The sequence below is a fragment of the Microcebus murinus genome, chromosome 9, assembly GCF_040939455.1.
Source record: "Microcebus murinus isolate Inina chromosome 9, M.murinus_Inina_mat1.0, whole genome shotgun sequence".
Lineage (NCBI taxonomy): Eukaryota > Metazoa > Chordata > Mammalia > Primates > Cheirogaleidae > Microcebus > Microcebus murinus.
In genome coordinates this window covers 98,982,162-99,008,051 of record NC_134112.1, presented here as the reverse complement: position 1 = coordinate 99,008,051, position 25,890 = coordinate 98,982,162, and the positions used below count along the sequence as shown (strand labels likewise).

Sequence of the window (25,890 nt, the reverse complement as noted above, 5' to 3'; positions counted from 1 at the left end):
AAATACCAGAATACTTACATTTTACAGAAATAGAAATTGATTCTGTTCTGCTTCTAACAAGTAGCAGAATTAAGATTCAACTCAGGGCTGTCGGACTCAAAAACACATGCTATTTCTAGTACACTATAATGAAGTAAACAGCTATAGAGACCATATTTCAAAATTTTATAGCCAAAAGTTATTCTTTAAGCCGTATTATATAGTATAATATTGAAAAATGTCCTACTTTTAAATATCATTAAAAATTTTTATTTATAAGTACAGTTGTGTCTTGGTATACATGGGGCATCAATTCCAGGATCATCACATATACCAAAATCCAAGCATACTCATTGTTGTGCAGTCAGCCCTGCGGAACCTACACACACAAAAGGTTTGTCCTCTGTATGTAGGGGGTTAGCACCCAGCAAAGACTATATTTTCCATCTGTGTTTGGTTGGATAAAATCCACGTATAAATGGACCTGTGAGCCCAAATTTGTGTTGTACAAGGGTCAACTAACTGTATTTCACTTGCTTGATTTTTATGAATATTGTGCAACCTGAATTACTGTTTTCTTCTCTTAAGATGTTTTTTCACGGATGCCACTCATGAATGGCCTTATTGGACCCAGTCCTCACCTCCCACATAATTCTTTGCCTCCTGGCAGTGGACTAGGAACTTTCTCAGCAATAGCACAATCCCCTTATCCTGATGCCAGGTATCTTAAAGCCTTATTTTCGATGGAAACTAACATTTCACTGATTTCTGTTTGATCTATGCATAAATTAATTAGTATGTTTTAATTACTGTGCATAATATTGTATGTTGCATTTATTGTGGTTTTTGCTAGAAATGTTTACTTTTAGCTATGTTGTAATAGGTTTTGATGAAAGTTGATGGTATTAGAAAGTCATTTTATGTTTATGAGGTAAAGATGTTTATTTTCTGCCAGGGATAAAAATCCAGTATTTAATCCAATGGCAAGTGATCCTAACAACTCTTGGACGTCATCAGCTCCCACTGTGGAAGGAGAAAATGACACAATGTCGAATGCCCAGAGAAGCACACTTAAGTGGGAAAAAGAGGAGGCTCTTGGTGAAATGGCAACTGTAGCACCAGTTCTCTACACAAATATTAATTTCCCCAACTTAAAGGAAGAATTCCCTGGTAAGTCATGGATGCATTATTGCTATCTGTTTTACCAGTGTCCTCTCAGGTGTAATAACTTTTTTTTCCTCCACGGAAATAGCTCTTGTATCTTCACTAATTTTCATCTGGCATCACAATCCATAGTGTGAAGATTCCCCAGATATCTATCTAGAAACACTTTAGGTTTTCTTAGCCCTGAACCTGATCGCATATTTCCGAAAAGTTAGTTTAAATTAATGGAATGGTCATTTTTCCAGTGCCTAGCATTGCTTATAAATATGCAAAAGTCAGTGTTACCTAATTATAAAAAAAAGTCTAGAACAGAAACCATCATTTAATCAAAAATATTAACTTAGGCTACATTAGAGTCAATTCTAGACATCTATATTAAAACTGACTCAGTAGTATCTTCCCTTCCTTCCTTCCTTTCCCTGGCCAGCTATTACCACTGTCTGTGTGAAAAAAGCAGATAATAGAATAATACTATTTTTGAAAATTCTATTTAATCAGTGATTGAAACACTTGGATTAATGAAATGTCAGTTACTGAATATTTGCAAGCGATGCTGTTTTGTTATTTTGAGTTCATGTTGTAAGACAAACCGGTATTGAAAATTATTGAGACTTTGTTTTGCAGTAGTTTCCCAGTTGTCAACAGATAAGCTCTTCTAAACTGCAGGAGGTGTGACTTTTCATATGGACGACCCATACTTTTTACATGTCTTTTTTTGTTTTGGTCTCCCTATGGTGCTTTACTCATTATGTATAGAAATAAATCAAATGCTAACAGTAGGTATCAGTGGTTTAGTGCAGGGAAGCTTGTGAAAGCAACATCCTATTCTTCAACTACTTTTTTAAAACCATATATACAGTTGTGTTGTCCACGTAAAATATCCTTATAGCAGAGCTATAGTTTTTCACACCCCTTTCCCCAAGTAACTTTCTTAATTTTCTTTCTTTCTTTCTTTCTTTCTTTCTTTCTTTCTTTCTTTCTTTCTTTCTTTCTTTCTTTCTTTCTTTCTTTCTTTCTTTCTTTCCTTCCTTCCTTCCTTCCTTCCTTCCTTCCTTCCTTCCTTCCTTCCTTCCTTCCTTCCTTCCTTCCTTCCTTCCTTCCTTCCTTCCTTCCTTCCTTCCTTCCTTCCTTCCTTCCTTCCTTCCTTCCTCCCTCCCTCCCTCCCTCCCTCCCTCCCTCCCTCCCTCCCTCCCTCCCTCCCTCCCTCCCTTCCCTCCCCTCCCTCCCCTCCCTCCCCTCCCTCCCTTCCCTCCCTTCCCTCCCTTCCTTCCTTTCCTTCCTTCCTTTCCTTCCTTCCTTTCCTTCCTTCCTTTCCTTCCTTCCTTTCCTTCCTTCCTTTCCTTCCTTTCCTTCCTTCCTTTCCTTCCTTCCTTTCCTTCCTTTCCTTCCTTTCCTTTCCTTCCTTTCCTTTCCTTTCCTTCCTTTCCTTTCCTTCCTTTCCTTTCCTTCCTTTCCTTTCCTTCCTTTCCTTTCCTTCCTTTCCTTTCCTCCTTTCCTTTCCTCCTTTCCTTTCCTCCTTTCCTTTCCTTCCTTTCCTTTCCTCCTTTCCTTTCCTCCTTTCCTTTCCTTCTTTCCTTCTTCCCTCCCCTCCCCTCCCCTCCCCTCCCCTCCCCTCCCCTCCCCTCCCCTCCCCTCCCCTCCCCCCTTCCCTCCCCTCCCCTCCCCCCTTCCCTCCCCTCCCCTCCCCCCTTCCCTTCCGTCTCACTTTTTTGCCCAGGCTAGAGTGAGTGCCGTGGCGTCAGCCTGGCTCACAGCAACCTCACACTCCTGGGCTCAAGCAATCCTTCTGTCTCAGCCTCCCGAGTAGCTGGGACTACAGGCATGCGCCACCATGCCCGGCTAATTTTTTCTACATATATATTAGTTGGCCAATTAATTTGTTTCTATTTTTAGTAGAGGCAGGGTCTTGCTCTTTCCCAGGCTGGTTTCGAACTCCTGACCTTGAGCGATCCACCTGCCTCTGCCTTCCAGAGTGCTAGGATTACAGGCGTGAGCCACCGTGCCTGGCCAGTCATTTCTATATTTATCATTACCTGTTGATCTCACCCAAACTTCCTTTTGTATCCTGTTGTGACACTGAATTTCATAATAAAAATGGTTTGAAATCATTACTTTTCAATGTGTTTATACAGAAATGTTAGCTAGGATGCTTTAAAACTATGATTAGTTCCTTTAGGTCAAATTGATATACTTTTATTTAGTGCAAATGTTTTACAACTTTTACTTTGGTTCTGGTAGTATCTTAACATGATTGAAGTCCTTTGTTTTACTTGGCTTAAATTTATTCTGTCTGCTTAGCCCCAGAATTTAAAAACTTCCCAACTCTACAAGCCAAATTATTGATTGATAAGGTAACATTTTATTTAGAAAATATTTGTTTGGCCTACTGTGTGCTGGGAACTTTGTACTGTGAACTTAATATAATACTATTACGCCATGAAAAATGTGGCATGAAAAAGATGAACTGTCAGCAGTTCATAAACATATTTTATTATAACACATCATTAACATGGCTCTATAAAAGTGTATACCCTGTTCTTTTGTTGCAGATTGGACTACTAGAGTGAAACAGATTGCTAAGTTGTGGAGAAAAGCAAGCTCTCAGGAAAGAGCACCATATGTGGTACTTTAAAAACTCCTATGAATTAAATCTTCAAACACAATTCTTAAATGTTATTTTTATTATCTTAGGTTACTAAAAATTTTCTGTTGCAGAAAATGCTTGTTAATACTTCTCACAACAAGCAACTTTATTTTTATAGTGATTTCCTCATTATGTCTTAACATAGAGTGTGACATTTTTATAAGCTAGTTAACAGACCAGGATGTTGAAGATTGAAAATCAGTTATTTTGGGGATGTATTTAATTCATTTCACTTTAAAATTATTTTATCTCTTCAGCAAAGAGTACAATTGGCCCTCTGTATCCATGAGTTCTGTGTCCTTATATTCAGCCAACTGCAGATCAAAAATATTCGGGGGGAAAGTGTTTCTGTACTGAACAAGTACAGACTTTTTTTCATCATTGTTCCCTAAATAATAGAAGTTAACTATTAACACAGCATTTACAGTGTATTAGGTATTTGATATAGAAGGATGATTCATTAGCATATAGAAGAATGTGAGTAGGTTATAGGCAAATACTGTGCCATTTTATGTAAGGGACTTGAGCATTCCCCAAAATACCGCAGATTTAGGTATCTGAGGAATGTCCTGGAACCAATCACCCCTGGATACTGAGGAACAACTGTACTGAATTTGGAGACTGAATTAGTGTGCCTCAGTTTCTTTAACAGCTCTTTTTTAGTTAAGTTTAATAAAGAATCTTTGTGCATCTTGAAAGAAACATATCTAGACATCTTTATGGAACTTTTGGAAGATCTTTGCCAGGAACTATTAGAGAATTTTGTAAGATTCACAGTTCAGATGGTGAATTGTTTTCTCCCAAAGAGCCAAATCAGCATTGTCAACTAGAACCAAATTCTCACTTTTATTTTAAAACATATTAAATCTGTATTGCTGTTTTGAAAAATATATACAGTTATTTTCTAACTTGTTCTTCAATGCACATATTTTCAGTTATAATTATTGCTTAGGATAGAGCACATATTTTATGTGTCAATATGTTTTGACTTTAACTTATTAAAGTAATTACAGGATATTTTTAATGATTTTCTTTCATAAGTTTCAAATATTCAGATTTTTATTTTGAGGAATGATTTGGTATTTTTCTTTTCTAAATTGAGAGAGAGGTCCTTATATTTTCTATGGCGTTGTTAAGAAAATTAGGATCAAAAATATTACACATGGGATCTCTTAGTCTGGATCAGATACATAGATACGAACATGTCCTCCCCTGGTACGCAGTAGGCAGTATAAAGAGAGAAGATGGATTATTGTCCAGGTCCTTTCTTATGAGGGTGTAAGTTTTGAAGGATGATATTTCAGCTATTTTCAGTTATTTAAACTTTTTCTTTTATATGATAAAGTACATACTAATTTTATTTGTATTTCTTAAAGAATGTTAACATGTTCTGGGGAATAATTTTTTTTCTCTTTTTGTCAAAGCAAAAAGCCAGAGATAACAGGGCTGCTTTACGCATTAATAAAGTGCAGATGTCAAATGACTCAATGAAAAGGCAGCAACAGCAAGATAGCATCGATCCCAGCTCTCGTATTGATTCAGATCTTTTTAAAGATCCATTAAAGCAAAGAGAATCGGAACATGAACAGGAATGGAAATTTAGACAGGTATGGAATATTTTGGGTATTCTACTTTTTTAAATTGGATTTGTGCTTTTTGAGAAGAGAAGCATTTATTTCAGAATGTAGTTCTTAGTAGACCATGAAAATTTGATTTAAAGTAGACTTGTTTCCCTCCCCAATAAGTAAAATATATTTAAGTTGATTTGGGGAGCTTTATTGAAATATTATAAACAATATACTGCCCTAGACATAAGTGGGACATACTGTAGTGAATAATCCTTTTTTATGAATTTATAATCTAATATAAGAGCAGTCTGGTAGCTGCTGACATCAAACAAATTAACTTGCTGTTGCTTTTTTCCCCCTCATGATGGTTATTTTCTTCCTTAACCATATGATTGCTTTTTCTTTCTGATTTTAACAGCAAATGCGTCAGAAAAGTAAGCAGCAAGCTAAAATTGAAGCCACACAGAAACTTGAACAGGTGAAAAATGAGCAGCAGCAGCAGCAGCAGCAACAGCAGCAACAGTTTGGTTCTCAGCATCTTCTGATGCAGTCTGGTTCAGACACCCCAAGTAGTGGGATACAGAGCCCCTTGACACCTCAGCCTGGGAATGGAAATATGTCTCCTGCACAGTCATTCCATAAAGACCTGTTTACAAAACAACTACCCAGTACTCCTACATCTTCAGATGATGTGTTTGTAAAACCACACGCACCACCTCCTCCTCCAACCCCATCTCGGATTCCTGTTCCGGAGAGCCTTTCTCAGTCTCAGACTTCTCAGCCGCCTTCACCACAAATGTTTTCACCTGGATCCTCTAACTCCCGACCACCATCTCCAATGGATCCTTATGCAAAAATGGTCGGTACTCCTAGACCACCTCCTGGGGGCCATAGTTTTCCCAGAAGAAACTCTGCACCGATGGAAAACTGTACACCTTTGTCATCGGTAACTAGGCCCATTCAGATGAATGAGACAACAGCAAATAGGCCATCCCCAGTCAGAGATTTATGTTCTTCCTCCACAACAAATAGTGACCCATATGCAAAGCCTCCAGACACACCTAGGCCTGTGATGACAGATCAGTTTCCCAAACCCTTGGGCCTACCCCGCTCTCCTATAGTTTCAGAACAAACTGCAAAAGGCCCTGTAGCAGCTGGAACCAATGATCACTTTACTAAACCATCTCCCAGGGCAGATGTGTTTCAAAGACAACGGGTATCTGACACATATGCACGACCCTTGCTGACACCTGCACCTCTTGATAGTGCTCCTGGACCATTTAAGACTCCAATGCAGCCACCTCCGTCCTCTCAGGACCCTTATGGATCAGTGTCACAGGCATCAAGGCGACTGTCTGTTGACCCTTATGAAAGGCCTGCTTTGACACCAAGACCTGTAGATAATTTTTCTCATCATAGTCAGTCAAATGATCCGTATAGTCAGCCTCCCCTAACGCCACATCCAGCAATGACTGAATCATTTGCCCATCCTTCAAGGGCTTTTTCCCAGCCTGGAACCATATCAAGGCCAACATCTCAGGATCCATATTCCCAACCCCCAGGAACTCCACGACCTGTTGTAGATTCTTATTCCCAACCCTCAGGACCAGCTCGATCCAATACAGACCCTTACTCCCAACCACCTGGAACTCCCCGGCCTACCTCTATTGACCCATACAGTCAGCAGCCCCCAACTCCACGACCATCTCCACAGACTGACTTGTTTGTTACATCTGTAGCTAATCCTAGGCACTCAGATCCATATGCTCATCCTCCTGGAACACCAAGACCTGGAATTTCTGTTCCTTACTCTCAGCCACCAGCAACACCAAGGCCAAGGATTTCAGAGGGGTTTAATAGGTCCTCAATGACAAGACCGGTCCTCATGCCAAATCAGGATCCTTTCCTGCCAGCAGCACAAAACCGAGGACCAGCTTTACCTGGCCCGTTGGTAAGGCCACCTGATTTGTGTTCCCAGACGCCTCGGCCACCAGGACCTGGTCTTTCAGACACATTTAGCCGTGTTTCCCCATCTGCTGCTCGTGATCCCTGTGATCAGCCTGTGGTGACTCCAAGGTCTCAGGCTGGCTCTTTCGGAGCAACTCAAGTTGCTCATGACATTGCTAATCAGCCAGGGCCTGGATCGGAGGGGAGCTTCGGGACGTTGGCAGGCTCTCCTGCGAGCTCTCAGGGCCAGCAGTTCTCTAGTGTCTCCCAGCTGTCTGGGCCTGTACCCACTTCAGGAGCAACGGATACACACAATACTGTAAATATGTCTCAAGCAGATACAGAGAAATTGAGACAGGTAAATATGCTATGTGTTCTCAGTTGTTTTAAATGTATTTGAGGATGCTATTCATTTCATCAAACTGAATAATTTCTGTATAGGTGTTAATGTTTTTTTCTGTTTTTCTTTATTTAGCCACTCTAGCTTTCTTTTGGTAAAGTTTCTTTTTATCCTGTAGACTTCGTGATACTGCAAAGAAGAAAAACAAAATTGGTAAAATTAATACCAGTTTAATTGGATTTATTCTGTATGTAATTTCAGTCTTCATGAATTTTGTGGGAATCCTTATAAATACAGAAGCTTTTAGTTCCATAATAGTTGTCTGGCAAGGAAAAGGACTCAAATCATCAATGTATTTTTATAATCTGTTGAATAGTGAAATCTGACTATTGTTTTATCAAACTTGGTAACATTTATTTTAAAAATTACCATAGCCACATAAAGCATTAGGATTCAAAGAGCCACCGACCTTTAAAAAACCATTAGTTACGAGAAACCCCAGTGATTTTTGTTTCTTTCCATTTAGAGGCAGAAGTTACGTGAAATCATTCTTCAGCAGCAACAGCATAAGAAGATTGCAGGTCGACAGGAGAAGGGCTCGCAGGATTCAGCAGTAGTGCCTCATCCGGGGCCCCTTCCACACTGGCAACCAGAGAGTATCAACCAGGCTTTCACTAGACCCCCACCTCCCTATCCTGGGAATATTAGGTCTCCTGTTGTCCCTCCTTTAGGACCGAGATATGCAGTCTTCCCAAAAGATCAACACGGACCCTATCCTCCTGATGTTGCTGGTGTGGGGATGAGACCTCATGGATTTAGGTAATGCTTTTAATTTCTTGCCAGATTTAAATTGCTGTTGTAAGAAAGAAATAGAGAAATGAAGTAACTATTAATCAGACAGTTGTTTACTTCTCTCTCCCCTTTGAGATATAATCAGTTATTTTCCACTAATGAGAGGTCATGGACCTTTCTTTCCCCCTCTAAAAACTCTAAAGACTCAAACATTCCCTTTGTTTTTGATACCATCTATCTTAACATAACCTTATGGCCATTTTAGAGGGTGTGGTGTGTGGTTTATAACTGCAGTTACACAGGCACAGCCTCCTGTGATGTGATGAAGCTTGTCCTCTCCCCAAATTTTACTCTTTTAATTTACATTGTAAGTTATCTTTGGAGATTTCCAAATGAAAAGCATGTTTCCCTTTAGGATTTTCTCCTGATGAGGTAGGATTGTAAAGTTACTGGTGATGAATCCTGGCCATGTTTTCCGTCTTCAAAGAGGCTAGTAAAAAGGTCAAAGCCAAACTTACACCCTAGTTTTAATAAGGAGTTAGTTCTTTAAGATAACGCTTTTTAGTTTTATATTTTTTAGTCTTACACCTACGTCTGTTTTTACCCTTAATTTTCTTTTTTCTTCCATCATAGTTACAATTTATGCCTATCACTGTGCTATATTTCTCTGTAAGTTGTCTGTTTTCTAGAAGGAGGTACAATATAAATAATAAAAATAGTCCTATCATTTATACATTTACTTAATCTTTACAGGTGATGCCTACACTTCTCTCTCTCTCACTACCTCTTCTCCTCATTGCTTTCAAGCAAGTAGGTTTAATCCGGTTGTCACACCTGTGCCTTTGTAGTCTCTTGTTCTAAGGCCTGTAAGTCTTTCTAGTGTAATTGATTAGACCACTTCTCTTCATTCAAGCATCCCCCCAAATCAGCTTCCTCTAGAGAGCCTGTCTATAAATAAAGAAACTGACTCTTACTCAGAAACTGTAGTAGTGGTGTTTTCTTCTCATCAGTCGGTTCCATTTGCTTGGTGGCTGTTCCTTTGTTTATGTGATCTGCTAGAACATAAGCCTTTAAATCTCAGATATAGTATTCATTATAGGGTTCTTAGCAAAAACTTACCTGCATTTGGATACTTTTAAGAACTTTTGAATCATGAAAATCATGGTAGTTTTCTTTTTGCTAAGTCATATGGCAACATTAATTTTGTATCTACAATTTAATCTGAAGATACTTTTCCTTTTTCAGCCTAACTCTAAATTTAGCATAATGCTATTTTTTTTTTTTTCTTTTTTTTAGATTTGGGTTTCCAGGAGGTAGTCATGGTGTCATGTCAAGTCAGGAACGCTTCCTTGGGCCTCCTCAACAAATACAAGGATCTGGAGTTCCTCCGCAGCTGAGAAGATCAATATCTGTAGATATGCCGAGGCCTTTAAATAACTCACAAATGAATAACCCAATTGGGCTTCCTCAGCATTTTCCACCGCAGAGTCTACCAGTGCAGCAGCACAACATACTGGGCCAAGCGTTTATTGAATTGAGGCACAGGGCCCCTGATGGAAGGCCACGGCTGCCTTTCAATGCTCCTCCTGGCAGCGTTGTGGAGGCACCTTCTCATGCAAGACATGGAAACTTCATTCCCCGGCCAGACTTTGCAGGCCCAAGACACACAGACCCCATGAGACGACCTCCCCAAGGCCTACCTAATCAGCTGCTTGTACATCCAAATTTGGAACAAGTGCCACCATCTCAGCAAGAGCAAGGTCATCCTGTCCATTCATCTTCTATGGTCATGAGGTCTCTGAGTCACTCGTTAGGTGGAGAATTTTCAGAGGCTCCTTTGTCAACAACTACACCAGCTGAAACAACACCAGATAATTTACAGATAACCAGCCAGTCTTCCGATGGTCTGGAAGAAAAACTTGATTCCGATGACCCTTCTGTGAAAGAACTGGATGTTAAAGACCTTGAGGGGGTTGAAGTCAAAGACTTAGATGATGATGATCTTGAAAATTTAAATTTAGATACAGAGGATGGCAAAGGAGATGAATTGGATACCTTAGGTAATTTGGAAACTAATGATCCCAACCTGGATGACCTGTTAAGGTCAGGAGAGTTTGATATCATTGCTTATACAGATCCAGAACTTGACCTGGGAGATAAAAAAAACATGTTTAATGAGGAACTAGACCTTAATGTTCCAATTGATGATAAGTTAGATAATCAGTGTGTATCTGTTGAACCAAAAAAAAAGGAGCAAGAAGACAAAACAGTGGTTCTCACTGATAAACATTCACCACAGAAAAAGTCCACTGTTAGCAATGAGGTAAAAACGGAAGTACTGTCTCCAAATTCTAAAGTGGAATCCAAATGTGAAATTGAGAAAAGTGATGAGAGTAAAGATAATGTTGACACTCCCTGCTCACAGGCTTCTGCTCACACGGACCTAAATGATGGAGAAAAGACTTGTTCTCAGCCTTGTGATCCAGAAACACTCGAGAATAGAACTAACCGAGAAACTGCTGGTTCCAGTGCAAGTGTCATTCAGGCATCCACTCAGCTGCCTGCTCAAGATGTAGTAAACTCTTGTGGCATAAGTGGATCGACTCCAGTTCTCTCAAGTTTACTTGCTAATGAAAAAGCTGACAATTCAGATGTTAGGCCATTGGGATCACCACCAGCAACTCTGCGGGCCTCACCCTCCAATCAGGTGTCGAGTTTGCCTCCTTTAATGGCACCACCTGGCCATGTTTTGGATAATACCATGAATTCTAATGTAACAGGGATCTCTAGGGTAAACCATGCTTTTTCTCAGGGTGGGCAGGTAAATCCGGGATTCATTCAGGGTCAGTCAACAGTTAACCACAGTTTGGGGACAGGAAAACCTACAAATCAAACCATACCTCTAACAAGTCAGTCCGGTACCAGTGGCATGTCTGGACCCCAGCAGCTAATGATTCCTCAGACTTTGGCCCAGCAGAATAGAGAGAGGCCCCTCCTGCTAGAGGAACAGCCTCTGCTTCTACAGGATCTTTTGGATCAAGAGAGGCAAGAACAGCAGCAACAAAGGCAGATGCAAGCCATGATTCGTCAGCGGTCAGAACCATTCTTCCCTAATATTGGTAGGAATCCCCTTGGGTCTCAACGTGTATTACTATGGGCATTAGGGTGGCATGCAATATGCTTTTACAATTTCTTTATTAAAACTACATTTGGAGGCTGGGCATGGTGGCTCATGCCTATAATCCTAGCACTTTGGGAGGCCAAGGGGGGAGGATTGCTTGAGGCCAGGAGTTCAAGACCAGCCTGAGCAAAAAAAGAAAAATTGAGCCCAGGAGTTTGAGGTTGCAGTGAACTATGGTGATGCCACTGCATTCTAGCCTGGGCAACAGAGCGAGACCTTCTCTCAGAAAAAACCCCAAACAAACAAAACCCCAAAAGCTACATTTAGAATAGAGCTCTGAGCCTTCTTTTTCCTCCTTGAGCTTTAAAATGAAAGCAGTGAAGATTCTTTCCAGGTAAATAGATAGATTCAAAACTATGAGTTGTACACCTCACTCAGTTCCATTATTTATGGTTTTATTTAATAGACACTAGAGTCATCTTTTTAGTTCCTGCCTTCCAACTATGCAGCCATGTATTTTCAGAGTCATAGAAAGATGAATTTAAGGAAATCATAGAAATAAAGCTTCTTAAGGTCCTTGTGTATGTAGCAAACACTTGGCAACTTTTTGCCATGTAAACCTCTCTAACTTGTTCCCAATGGCTTACTAATTTTAAAAACAAAAAAGAATGCTGCAGTCAAAATGCCTCAGTGCCTGTAAGAATTGGCAATCAAAGCGCATATTTCTTCTGAACAATGGACATCCTATTTTATATATTGCTAATTTCATCATATTGCTCTTTTTTTCACTTACGTGCGAAAAGGACTTTTCTCAGTAGCCTCTCCTTATAAGACTATACCCTCAAGAAATTGATACATTTTTCTTTCAAGAATGGTAACTAATTTGGTGGAATTCCTTGGTATTGGAAATAACTGCAGATTCTTATTCATGATGTTACATTACCAAAGAAACCATGCTGATTAGTGTTGCAAAAGTTTTGATGAAAGGGAATTGTATTGCTTTAGATTATTGCTATAATTGCCCTTAAATTTGACAGACTTTTTGTTTAATTCCTGTGGGAATAAGATATTAAAGCATGATTCAGTTAAAGATTACTGAGATACGATTAAATCCAGGATAAGGTGATTACCATCTCATAATTCCTTATCTAATATCCTATAAGTGATTATTAAATAATGAGGTGTAAGAGTCTATGTATTACATAATGTTTGTGATATTTGCATTACCTCTTAAGTACCTTGAACCAAGTACTATGAAATAAGTAACTTTAAAATATATTTCTTTTTTAGATTTTGATGCAATTACAGATCCTATAATGAAAGCCAAAATGGTGGCCCTTAAAGGCATAAATAAAGTGATGGCACAGAACAATCTGGGCATGCCACCAATGGTGATGAGCAGGTAGGTGGAGGTGCTTCTCGTTCTTACTGGGCAAGTAGTAGATCTGCATGAAATCATTACTAATTCCTGGAAAGAGCAGACAGAAACTCAGAAAGCTATATTCTAGGAATGCACAGTATTTAAATTGGTTGTGATATTGGCTGAATATGATCAGATGTAAAATGCTTTTACTAGTGTAAGAAATTAGTTTCCATTAGTTTCAGAGAGGTAAACAAAATATCATAGAAGGATTTGGAAGATTGACTTGATCAGGATATCTGAATTATTTAAGTATGCTCTTTTAAGTACATTTCAGTGTTGTTAATGGTAAGATTTTTCAGTTAAGATACTGAGTGCTTAAGGTAACTGTGAATTCATCTCTTAAAAAAAAGGTCCCCAAACTGTTATTTTGAATAAGAAAAAAATTCTGAGGAAACTATGAGGAATAGATAAAAGGGCATTTGGAAGTTAGGAGTTAGTTTCTTTTCACTTTAGCAGAAAAATGGAAATTATTCATTAAAGAAAATTGTGGAAGTTTTTTGACTACTTGAATTTGTGAAGTTAGGGTATTTATACCTCCTACAGATAATAGTCATAAGGCAGCATTTCTTAAATTTTGATCATAGAATCATGGGGTCATTTTTAAAAAATGCAGTTTCCTTTGCTCTACTGCAGCCCTGTGAATTACCTGGAGGTTGTTGCCTGTATGTTTGTATTTTTAGTGAGCACCCAGGAGTGATTCTTACGTATATTGCTTTTGAGAACCTCCTTCTATAAAGCAAGCATAGAGCCTCAATTTAGCCTAATTATCTTGTTAAAAACTTTTTTTTTTTTTTGGTAAAAAGGAATATGGATGATCATATTATTGAATATAAAATTTGTATGAATTTAAGATGAACATACTTCAAAGAAATTTGAATTCTTAAGAGCTTAATTATTTTCAGTTGTTCAAATACTTTGGATGTGGTTAAGGTGCGTTTTTGAGATCAAAGTAGAGAGAGAGGTTTCTAATGATTGTTATTGAGCAGCATTTATTCTTACTATTCCTCTATCATAGGGGTTCCTAACCTTGTCAATTCTTGAATCTTCTTGACATTCCAGTGATGGCTTTGAAATTCTTTTTAGAATGTTTTATATGCAGAAAAGCAAAACATAGTATTATAAAGGAAATCAGTTATGCTTGAAATACACTTATTAAAATATAATTAAATTTATGGTGTATGTGTTCTTTATGACATTAATAAATTTAGCAATAAACCATAATATCAAAGTAATGATGAACACAACTGACCTATCAGTATCTGCAGCACTTAATAGGGAAATAATCTGTCTTCTATCAGTGACAGTCACAATACTGCTAATACTATTCTAGTTTGTTGCCTATATTCAAAATAGAAAGAAATGCTAAATTTTATTTAGTACTTAGTTTAAAATAAACTAAGTGCTAAAACCTCAGAATTAGAACTCTTTTAGCATCTGATATATCAGCATCATATCTCTGCCAATTAGATATTAGTCATATATAGACATACTGTTTACTATTCTACTGAGTGTTTTGAAGAAATGGAGATGATAGCCCCCTTTTAGAGTAGCGTAGCTCCCTTTTAGAGTAGTGTAGCCCCCTTTTAGAGTAGCGTGAGATGATGAATGAGATTGTTAGCCCATGAGTGACACTTGAATTAAGAAATTATTCCTCACCTGGGCTATAGCAGGGAAAGGGGTGATAGATGAATCAAAGACCTGAGTAAAACATTTAAAAACTTATATTCTAGGCCCGAAGAGAATTTAAATGCTAATATGATTTGAAAATTCTGTTGTATATGTATCTTGATATGTTAAAGCATTGGTAACTCAAGAGGAAATATTTTCATGTAAGAAGTAATGCATCTGTGAGGTTTTTATAGCTTTAATTAGAATAAGTAATACTTTACCAAATATTTTTAACCATATAGATTTATCTTGATCAGTCCTCAATTTCCTTTTTTTTTAAGGCTGGTCAAGTGAAACAGTCATCAATTTTTTATTTGCTTTGACATTAGATAAAGAAATGTTTGAAAATATATGAAACTTCTCATTGGGATATATCTTTTGTTTTAGAATATAAAATAACTAAGCTATCAATTTTTAATAAAGATTGGAACACTAAAAATTTTCTTAGGGTTTATATAATAAAACTAAATCTTCACTATCTTTTTATTCTGAAGGCTTGAATTCATTTTATCTTAAGGCATAGTGAAGCATATAACAGTAAAACTTCTGGAGTCAACTCGGCTGTCTTACGGCAGCCTCACTAGTTCTTCTGGGGAAAGTTACTTATGGTCTCTGAATCTTGCTTCCATCACAAGTGAGATAAGGGTGCTAAGAATACACATTAAATAAGAGTTGCAGTGAGGAGGAAATCTGCTTGGTACACAAAAGAGGGCTTTAGTAAGGTTTTTTTGTTTTTTTTTCTTTTTATAGTAAGTGTTTTGATGAGGAAGACATTGCCACTACTTTTCTCTTCTCTGGAACATTGTTAAGTGCTCAAAATAATGTTTAATTAATATTAACAATTTCTAAATGCACATCATTTGATACTTAGTGCTTTGTTTTTACAGGTTCCCCTTTATGGGCCAGTCGTTGGCTGGAACACAGAACAGTGAAGGCCATAACCTTATACCACAAGCCATTCCTCAGGTAGTGCTGCTTGTAATTAATTAGTCACTCCACAATGCACGTTTTTCTGTGTTTCTCACCAAACTCGTTCTTTATAGTGAGGCCCCTTCTAGAAAGTAGTACTAGCCTTAGAACACTGCCAGTGTATGTTATTGGTATAGCAAAAATAAAGACAAATAAAGATTGGAAGAATTGGCTTTAATTTCTGAAAAGGACCTATATACTTAAAGTCACCTGGAGAGAAACCAGAGGCGTAAGGCTTTTGGTTTTACTTTTAACTCCAGAAAGACATTTTTATGTCCTGCATTTTAGAATGAATCTATTACATTAAAAATGCTATAGACAGAAAAGGATTATAATTTTTGTAGTATAATTGCTATATTTTTAATTTCAAGGTATATCTGAGGGAATAAAACTGCTCATTTTGTGTATAATATTTTCTTCAGTGATTTTAAAAAATATATATATCTGCCTGTAAATAAAAAGATAGCCACTGACTAGTGTATGTCCTTTTGGAGCTTTACTTTTTGCCTTAACAGCTATGCTTTAGATTTATTATGCTGATATCCTTTCCATAATTAAAAGAAGAAAGATGCCATTTGATATAATGGAAAAAGCCTTTGTAGCTGAGTTTAAAAAATTCCAGTTCCACTATACATTTACTGTGCAACTTTGGGCAAGTTCTTTAGCCTCTGTTTTCTGATGTGTCAAATGTTATAGCACATGCTTTGCAGTATTATAAAGATTGTACATAATACATTCTGAATGCTAGTATCATTTATAATTGTTACCTTGTGTACAGCTCATATCTAACGACTTGTGACAATTGGAGAAACATTGTTCAAAATTTATTAGGTGGTTGCCAGGAAATTGTGAAATTAGTAGCTATTATTCAGTAACACTGAAAGAAACAAGACATTTAATTAGAAAATAAGACTAATTAAAAAAATAAATTTTATATTTTAGAGACAGGGTCTCTTGCTATGTTGCCCAGGCTGGCTTCAAATTCCTGGGTTCAAGTGATCAAGTGATCCTCCCACCTCAGCCTCCCAAGTAGCTAGGACTACAGGCGCATGTAAAAAATAAGACTAATGTTTTAATTAGTGTTTTTTTCTTTTATTATTTGTGCATGTTAAAGGACATTAGTTCTTGTTATAAATTACTGTATGGAGTGGCATTTAGTAGATTTGGAGCCTGTGTTTTAAATCTGGTTGCAGTAGAAATCAGGTAGACTTAATCAAAAAGTAAGATTTTAGCTTAGTATTAACAACAGTTGATTTACCCTAATGTTATATTTCTGTTGAATAATCCTTTACTTCAACATAAATTGTTTTTCCACCAAAATCTAGACAATATAATATCTCAGAGATAGTAGTAAGTTTTCAGAAATTAGGTCATCACCACTAAATTCATTCTATTTATAAAAATCAAGACTTAGGAAATTAAAGAATTTTTTTCTTCCATTTCTTTCTGTTTCTTTTTTTCTTATTTTTCCCCTTTAACTGAAATGTGGAATAAACATATTTGTAAATTTTACTTATTTTAGGATGGCAGTATAACACATCAGATTTCTAGGCCTAATCCTCCAAATTTTGGTCCAGGCTTTGTCAGTAAGTATAAATCTAATAAGTTGTATGTTTTCTGGGGATTGCTTGTTTTTGCACTATATTTATGTTGTTCTAAAAACTTGAAGTTAGTATAGGTATATAATTTTAAGCCTAAGTGCCCTCATCTTACAGTAAACATCACTGCCCTGTTAGGCATCTTTTCTTCAAGGCATGTATTTTCATTGCTTTTTTTTCCCACTGTGCATGAGGAATTATAGTTAGAGATAAGTATTTTAATACAGAAAAAATCATCCTCCCCATTCTCTTCAATATTGTTGTTGCTGTTTTCGTATGTAGATTGGGCACTTTACAGTCTATGGAATTAAACCACTTTTTGCTCTGAAGACTGTCTGCGTAAGTGACAAGGACACTAAATGGGAAAAACAAAGGGAATATGCTTAGAAATAGTTGGGCTAGCAGCATGGTGTGAAGGTCAAGTATGCAGGATCACCCTGAATCCTTTCTAGTTATCTTCAGGGGTCCCAAGGTGGTTCAGGATAGTATTTAAAGTTCTCCCCAAACTGAACCTTTCTGAAATCTTCAGACTGTTTAGCTAACTTTTTTTTCACCATTATTTTTCATTTTGCTCACCTCTGCTCTCCTGGTTCCAGAAACCAGAAAGGCTTTCCTTGCGGTAGGTCTCATTCTACCAGAAGCAGAACTTCTGAAATCTTGTGAAAAAGCCTGTTCTTGAAAAAATGCCCTTCAAATTTAGTAGACTAGATTTCAAGTTCATACATATACTGGAACTTCTGGGTTTAGGAACAAACCCAAAGTCTGACCTTTTGAAATTCCCCCATATTAATTGTGATTATAATTTGAATACACATTTGCATTAAAAACAAGTAAATGACTGTAACCAACTGGCTTTTTCTGGCTTTATTGTGCCCATTGGCTTTGGTTGGATTCTTAATGTATGACAATATTCTGTTATCATTGATGTTATTTTCAGCTAATGTCCTTCTTCGAATTGTATTTATTTATTTCTTTGTCTTGTAGTGAGTCAAAAAGGTATATTCAGAATTTCACTACATAAGATGACTTTTTTTTTTTTTTTTTGTGACTTGGCATCAGTGCAGTAAAGTGCCCTTGCAGAATGAAGAAGGAAGTGTTGGTAGAAGATGAAGAGATGACTATTTGGGGAGATTTAATCATAGTCATAGAAGTACCATAGATTTTATGGTTAACTATTCCCTCCCCTTATTTATAAAAGTATAAATTATTAAAATAAAAATTACAATGTTTTCAATTTATGGATTTCCTTTATAAAATATAGACTTTAAATTGGCCCTTTCTAAAACATTGTGAGTTCCCTCCCTCTCAGTTTAGGACATTTTTTCACGATTAAGAAACAGGGAAGAACTAAAGAAAATTAGCATGGGACTTGATTATCTAATCTAATGCACTAGACCTTATTGGGAGAAGTCTTACTTTGTCTCTTCAAACTCTATAAAGTTGAGCTAATAAAGTGCATATATAAGTTAGCTTATAGGTTGGCTTGTGGGTTAGAAAATTCATTAATAGATAAAAGCATTCTGTTAGATAAGTCTTCTGTTTTTCAAAGATTGGATTTGTAGTATTTACAACTATTAACCAGTGTCCTAAGAATATGTATTCTCTAACTTTCTAATTAAATATTTTTCTAAAATTGTATTTTATAGTTACATAATGGTCTAATTAGTATTTGTGTTATCATATTTTCTAGTAAACGGTCATGGTCAAACTGTATTCCCTTACAAAATGAATTTATGTAACTTTTATAATATTGGGCCCTTTAGAAAATTAACACAGATGAATTCTTAATTTTTTCCTCAGATGATTCACAACGTAAGCAGTATGAAGAATGGCTTCAGGAGACCCAACAGCTTCTTCAGATGCAGCAGAAATATCTTGAGGAACAAATTGGTGCACACAGAAAATCTAAGAAGGCCCTGTCAGCTAAGCAACGTACTGCCAAGAAAGCTGGGCGTGAGTTTCCAGAAGAAGATGCTGAACAACTCAAACATGTTACTGAACAGCAGAGCATGGTTCAGAAACAGCTAGAACAGGTAATAAATAGGTTGGCAAAACAGAAACCATCAAAAACTGTTAATGAGTAGAATATTTCCTGAGGCCAGGCTCAGGGGGAGATCCTGGGGTTAGGTGGTACAAGAATCAGGCCCAGGAAGTATTTTTTTCACTTGGAGTTGACCTTATTATTTCTTAATATTTCGGTCTTAAAATATATTGACGTATCTTATGTAAAAGACTCATTCCTGAAAAATGAAACCATTTTGCTGTTACCATCCATTGTAAACCAGATGTTTCTCAAAATATTCAAATTGGATAATACTGAAAAAGAAGTTAACATTTTAAAATTTTATTTAAAATTAAACAATAAGAGGTTCAAAATGGGTTCAGAGACTACTCCTAGGTATAGTTGCCCAAGTGGATCAAAAATCCACTAGGTTCACACAAAAACCTGTGCATGACACTATGCAGCTCAACTCATAGTCACCAAAAACTGTAATGTGTATGGTAAAATAAAGCCTGGTACAGCTATACAGTGGATTACTACATAGCAATAAAAAAGAATGAACTGTTGATAAATGCAACAACCTGGATCTTAGGAGCATTATGCCGAGTACAAGAAGCCAATCCCAAAAGGTTACATACTAATTCCATTTGTGTAACATTCTTAAAATGACAAAATTATACAGGTGAACAATAGATTAGTGTTGGCTAAGAGTTAGAGAGGCGTGTTTGACTACAAAGAGAGAGGGAGCGGAGGAAGTTTTCTGGGGTGACAGCTCTTCTGTCTTGATTGTGATGATGGCTACACTAATCTCTACATGTGTTCAAGTTCATAGAATTGCATAACTAAAAAGAAAACTTCGCCTTTAATTGTTAATTTTAATTTTTTTAATAAAATTTAAAAATAAATCCAAATATTAATGCTAGAGAAGGGAGCAGGGTTTAGAGTAGATTGGGTCAATAAAAATGTGAGTGCCTTCTGTAGTAAGTGCTTTGGCAAGCACCTTCACTTAATGATGTCTTACTAACTGTGAGTACAACTTTTTGAAGAAATTAGTATTTATTGCCATTTTACAAATAAACTGGTGATTCATTGTAGAGGTTATGTGACATGTTTGCTCATAGCTAACTATTGCATTAGCGATTAGGACTCATATGTCTTCAAACTATAGCTACCACAAAAATGTCCCAACAATAAGGTGATTATAATTCCTGTTGTTTAGGACTCTTCCAGAATGAGAGTTTTCTTTTCTCTTTAAACTCACTCTCTGGTTTTATGTTTATTGTAGGTAAGTATTCTTTTGAAGATATTTCTTATTGAGTATGTTTTAGCACTTTTATTGTCTTCTGTTGTAATTGTATAAGATCTTTTGATGAGGGCCTAGGTTTTGCATATCCATGGCTAAAATCTTATTTAAAAAGCTAATACTTGAAAAGTGGAATATGTTATTTTACTATAGTAGCCAAAGATCTAGCGTAGTCTCATTAAGATAAGCAGTTGATAATGATGTTTTTAAAAGTATTATAAAATATTCTGGGAAAGGCATGGATGACCACCTTATATGTTCTAGATACTGTTCTAGGTGCTGTGTATATACTCTTACTGCTTCATCAGTCTAGCAGTAATTAGTTCTAACCAGTACACTGGGCAGGAAAAACAAAAACATAGGAGTTACACAGCTACTGGAAAAGACACCAAACACCATAATTTGTAGTAAATATATTAGTCTACCTGGGGAACCCAAGAAAATAAGTTGAAAAACAGTTCAAACTATTGGATTCAGGACACTAGCATGATATTTATCTAAAAATTGAATGATTTTGAAATACACAATGTTTTGCATCCCTTCATTCCCCAGCTTGCTAAACAAGATGGTGATGAGGACCTCAATACGAATTGCTCCATGGTTGATATCTGGTCCCATAGCATCTGGCACATTAGGGTACAACGATTTTTGGAATGAATTCAATGACATTAGTCAGTCATTATAGTATTAGCCTATTTAGAAACTAATCAAAATATCTTGGAGCTTGTATAGATTTTAGAAATTATAATTTGAGTATGGTATCCATTAAATTCAGAGTTTTACAAACTAGTCTATTAATACTGGGGGTGTGGTGTGTTATACATGCTAGTAATTCATCTCCTCCTAAAATGTACAATTTTACATATTTAAGAAATGAAAACATTAACATGTATATGGTTAAAGTTTGAGTTAAATCTGTTATTCTAACCTTGTGTATAATGTAACTTCTAAGTCATCACAATTAGCTGCTTCTTATAAGTAACTTGTTTATTATTTAACTTATTTTTTGATGTTTAGTATAAATATTACATGACTTTCACAGTAAGATATCAAATCTTATTGCAGAAAAGTGTTTTGGGGATTTGTTTTTGATATTTTATTTGTGGAGTGCTTTTACAGATAACTTTAGAAAAATCCTGTTGTTAAAAAGATTGACAGTCTTTTCAATCCAATTTTTGGACGATTTTTTTTTTTTTTTTTTGCCATGCCTAAGCAAAATATTTTTGCCCCTATAAGATCTAACTACCTTCTGTGTAGTCCCCACCAAAATCATAAGCCAGTATTCTAGTTTGGTACCTGTGTTTGTAAATGAGTAATGAATCATTGTTTTAATTCCAGATTCGTAAACAGCAGAAGGAGCATGCAGAGCTGATGGAAGATTATCGAATCAAGCAGCAGCAGCAGCAGCAACAGTGTGCCATGGCCCCGCCTGCTGTGATGGCTGGTGTCCAGCCCCAGCCACCCCTAGTTCCGGGTGCCACTCCACCCACCATGAGCCAGCCCAGCTTTCCCGTGGTGCCACCGCAGCTTCAGCACCAGCACCAGCAGCACACAGCAGTCCTTCCTAGCCATAGCAGTCCTGCTAGAATGCCTAGTTTACCTGGATGGCAACCCAGCAGTGCTCCTGCTCATCTCCCCCTCAATCCTCCTAGGATTCAGCCTCCAGTTAACCAGTTACCACTCAAAACTTGCACACCAGCCCCAGGGGCAGCGTCAAATGCAAATCCACAGAGTGGACCACCTCCACGGGTAGAGTTTGATGACAACAACCCCTTTAGTGAAAGTTTTCAAGAACGGGAACGTAAAGAACGTTTACGAGAGCAGCAGGAAAGACAACGAATCCAGCTCATGCAAGAAGTAGATAGACAAAGAGCTTTGCAGCAGAGGATGGAAATGGAACAGCATGGCATGGTGGGCTCAGAGATAAGTGGTAGGACGCCTGTGTCCCAGATTCCATTCTATAACTCTGAACTACCTTGTGATTTTATGCAACCCCCAAGACCTATTCAGTCTCCACAACACCAGCAGCAAATGGGGCAGGTTTTACAGCAGCAGGGTATACAGCCAGGATCTGTTAATTCACCCTCCACCCAAACTTTCATGCAAACCAATGAGCGAAGGCAGGTAGGACCTCCCTCATTTGTTCCTGATTCATCATCAATACCTGTTGGAAGCCCAAATTTCCATCCTGTTAAGCAGGGACATGGGAGTCTTCCTGGAACCAGCTTCCAGCAGTCTCCAGTGAGGCCTCCTTTTACACCTGCTTTGCCAGCACCACCTGCTGCAGCTAGTAGCAGTCTCCCGTGTGGCCCAGACCCTGCTGTAACCCATGGGCAGAGTTATCCAGGATCATCCCAATCTCTCATTCAGTTGTATTCTGATATAATTCCAGAAGAAAAAGGGAAAAAGAAAAGAACAAGAAAAAAGAAGAAAGATGATGATGCAGAGTCCACCAAGGCACCGTCAACTCCCCATTCAGATATAACTGCTCCACTGACTCCAAGCATTGCAGAAACCACCTCCACTCCTGCAGGGAGCACACCCAGCGAGCTTCCTCCACAAGCAGAGCAGGAATCCGTGGAGCCAGCTGGCCAGTCCACTCCCAGTGTGGCAGCAGGCCAGCCGTGTGCAGGATTAGAGAGCAGACTGCCCAACGGTGATTCCTCACAAGAAACTCCAAATCAACAGTCTTATGCAAATGCAGAGGTGGACAAGGTCTCCATGGAAACTCCTGCCAAAATTGAAGAGATAAAACTGGAAAAGGCTGAGACAGAGTTAAGCCCAGGCCAAGAGGAGCCTAAATTGGAGGAACAAACTGGTAGTAAGGTAGAAGAAAATGCCGACGCCTGTCCTGTCTCCTCAGCACAGAGTCCTCCCCATTCTGTCGGGACCTCTGCTGCCAAAGGAGATTCAGGGAATGAACTTCTGAAACACTTGTTAAAAAATAAAAAATCATCTTCCCTTTTAAGTCAAAAACCTGAAGGCAGTTTTTGTGCAGAGGATGACTGTACAAAGGATAATAAACTAGTTGAGAAGCAAAACCCAGCTCAAGGATTGGTAAGTGAACCATGGAAACAACAACTTTTTCTTCTTTAGTTTTATACTTATAGCAGATTAGTACCAATGACTATATTAATTTCAACACCATTTTGCAGCCTTTTTACTCTAAGGGGCCATTTTTTAGTTGTTTCTACCTCCATGAAACCTGTTTTTACTTATATCCATAAACTATACTGAGTAATAAATTTGTTTATTTATTTAAACAAGCAAAGAAATGTATTATATTTCATATACAATATGATATGGAGTAACTGGTTATTACCACACTGAGTTAATCTCATGAAAGCAAAGGAAGTAAATGTCTATGCACCTTTATTGTAATAAGTGCATAATTTCCATCATCCTTTTTAACAGGGCAGCTCAAGCACTCCTGAATAGCCTTGGGGGCTCTCAGGGAGCACCCACACTGGGAACCCATTGTGTTACAATGTATTAATACTTAACATTCTGCAAGTGTGTCTTACATGGAGATACTACTTTACCTTTGTAGCTATCCATGTATCAATATTCTACCTATTTTAAGTTATTAACACTGGATTTCTTTTTGTTTTTTTCATTTGTATGAGGAGCTTAATTGTAAATGCACCTTTACAAGAATCCCTCCCCTTCATTTCAATTAACTTCATTCAGATATTTCTAAAATGGGGGCTTTTGGGTCATGGGAATTGGTCTGCCTGAGTTATAACTGGTGCATTTAGAAAGCTTTCCCTAGAGTGCTTCTCAGATTGGATTCTATCATTTCCATATTTTAACTGACTAGGGGTTGAGTGGTATATTTAGTTGTCCAAATTTGCAATTTTACAATTGTTAATGAAGCTCATCTTTTAGGAAGTGTTGACTTTTTGTTTTCTCTTATTTGTCTTTGACCATTTAGTAGAGATGGAGTGTTGACTTGATAGATATATGTAATTTTTGAAAATATTAGTGGTTATGCTTTTTCAGCAAACCTACCCAACTGTCCACCCCAATCTTTAGCCACTTTCCAAGGTGTCTTAGGCCCCTAGGAGTACTGAAGGCTGTGCAAATTCCTTTTCTGTTTTCATCCTTCCATTTAAATTTAAGGCCACATGCAGCTGTTTCTGCCTGCTCTACTCTTCCTCCTTTTATGTATCTAGCCAATATATTTTTATCTTTTAAAACTCAGTTCTGGAATCATCTTTTCTCAGCTCAGCCAATCCTCAGATAGGTAGTAAAGCCTGTGTGCTCATGTGGCAACTTGTACACCTCCTTGAAGGGCATGGACTGCATCTTGTGCACCATTAGTCTCTTCTGAGCCAATTAAGAAATTCATAGGCCCTTGCTGCTCAAAGTGCAGCATCCACATCACCTGGGAGCTTTTTAAGACCTGCAGAAACTCATGAACCAGGTGATTTGTATGTGTGTGAAGTTGGAGAAGCAGTCTTTAGGTCTGTCTGTGGTTTTTAAAACATTAATGTATGAAAATCACTGGAGGGTGTGTTGAAACACAGATTGCTGTGCCCTTGTGCCAGAGTTTTTGATTCTATAGGCCTGGGTGGGACCAGATAATTTGCATTTCTGGCCAGTCCTAGGGGCCGATGCTGGAGACCACCCTTTGAGAACCACTGATCCAGCCCAAGGGTGAGCAGTCTGATCCTGCTTCCACCTCCCTACTTTCTTGAATGAGCTAAGGATGATTTCTACATTTTTAAGTGGGTGAAAAAAAAATCTTAGGAAGAGTAATGTTTTGTGACACATGAAAATTATACAAAATTCAAGCCCACAAATTTTAAAAGTTTTATTGGAACACAGACAAGACCATTCATTTACAAATTGTCTGTGGCTGCTTTTGTATTACAGGGATGGAGCTGAATAACCATGACAGGGCTGTATGGCCTATAGAGCCTAAAATATTCACCATCTAGCCCTTTGCATAAAAAGTTTACCACCCATGTTCTAAGCCATTTAGAATATAACAGAAACCATAATTTTCAAAAGCCTCCAAGATTCAACACAGAATTCATTACAGTAACCTCAGCAGCTGTAATTATCTATAGCAAAGTATCAATATTAAGTTTAGAAATAACAGAGCCTGAAAATATTTCTGTATTTTAAGGTACACATAGCATTATCCTTAAAAGCCTTTTCAGGGCTTGGCTTAGTCTCACTTTGTAAGGACAAAAAAATAAAGAAAAGGTTTATGTGTTACCATCTAGATTCTCTGCCATCGACTTAAAGTATATAGCCATTATTTTTCAGTCAAATGTGTGATTGTGAGCTAATTTGAAGGACCAGTGTTGTTTCCTTTCCTTGCTTTCTGGGGCTTGCTGTTCTTCACCTAAGATGTGTAGGCT

The 25,890-nt window shown here is 37.5% G+C and overlaps 1 protein-coding gene across 18 annotated transcripts in view; it reads left to right on the top strand.

Annotated features, from left to right (window-relative positions):
* Positions 1-25,890, top strand: part of KMT2C (lysine methyltransferase 2C) — a 253,793-nt gene that overhangs the window by 204,379 nt on the left and 23,524 nt on the right. For all 18 annotated transcript variants that reach the window (XM_076006746.1, XM_020289638.2, XM_076006744.1 and 15 more), the window contains 12 exons: positions 568-700; positions 935-1,149; positions 3,693-3,766; positions 5,212-5,394; positions 5,774-7,660; positions 8,169-8,461; positions 9,731-11,553; positions 12,846-12,957; positions 15,534-15,612; positions 17,138-17,201; positions 19,014-19,246; positions 21,857-23,575. In XM_076006746.1, the coding sequence (XP_075862861.1) occupies positions 568-700; positions 935-1,149; positions 3,693-3,766; positions 5,212-5,394; positions 5,774-7,660; positions 8,169-8,461; positions 9,731-11,553; positions 12,846-12,957; positions 15,534-15,612; positions 17,138-17,201; positions 19,014-19,246; positions 21,857-23,575 (6,815 nt within the window). The remainder of the gene's footprint in view (positions 1-567; positions 701-934; positions 1,150-3,692; positions 3,767-5,211; positions 5,395-5,773; positions 7,661-8,168; positions 8,462-9,730; positions 11,554-12,845; positions 12,958-15,533; positions 15,613-17,137; positions 17,202-19,013; positions 19,247-21,856; positions 23,576-25,890) is intronic.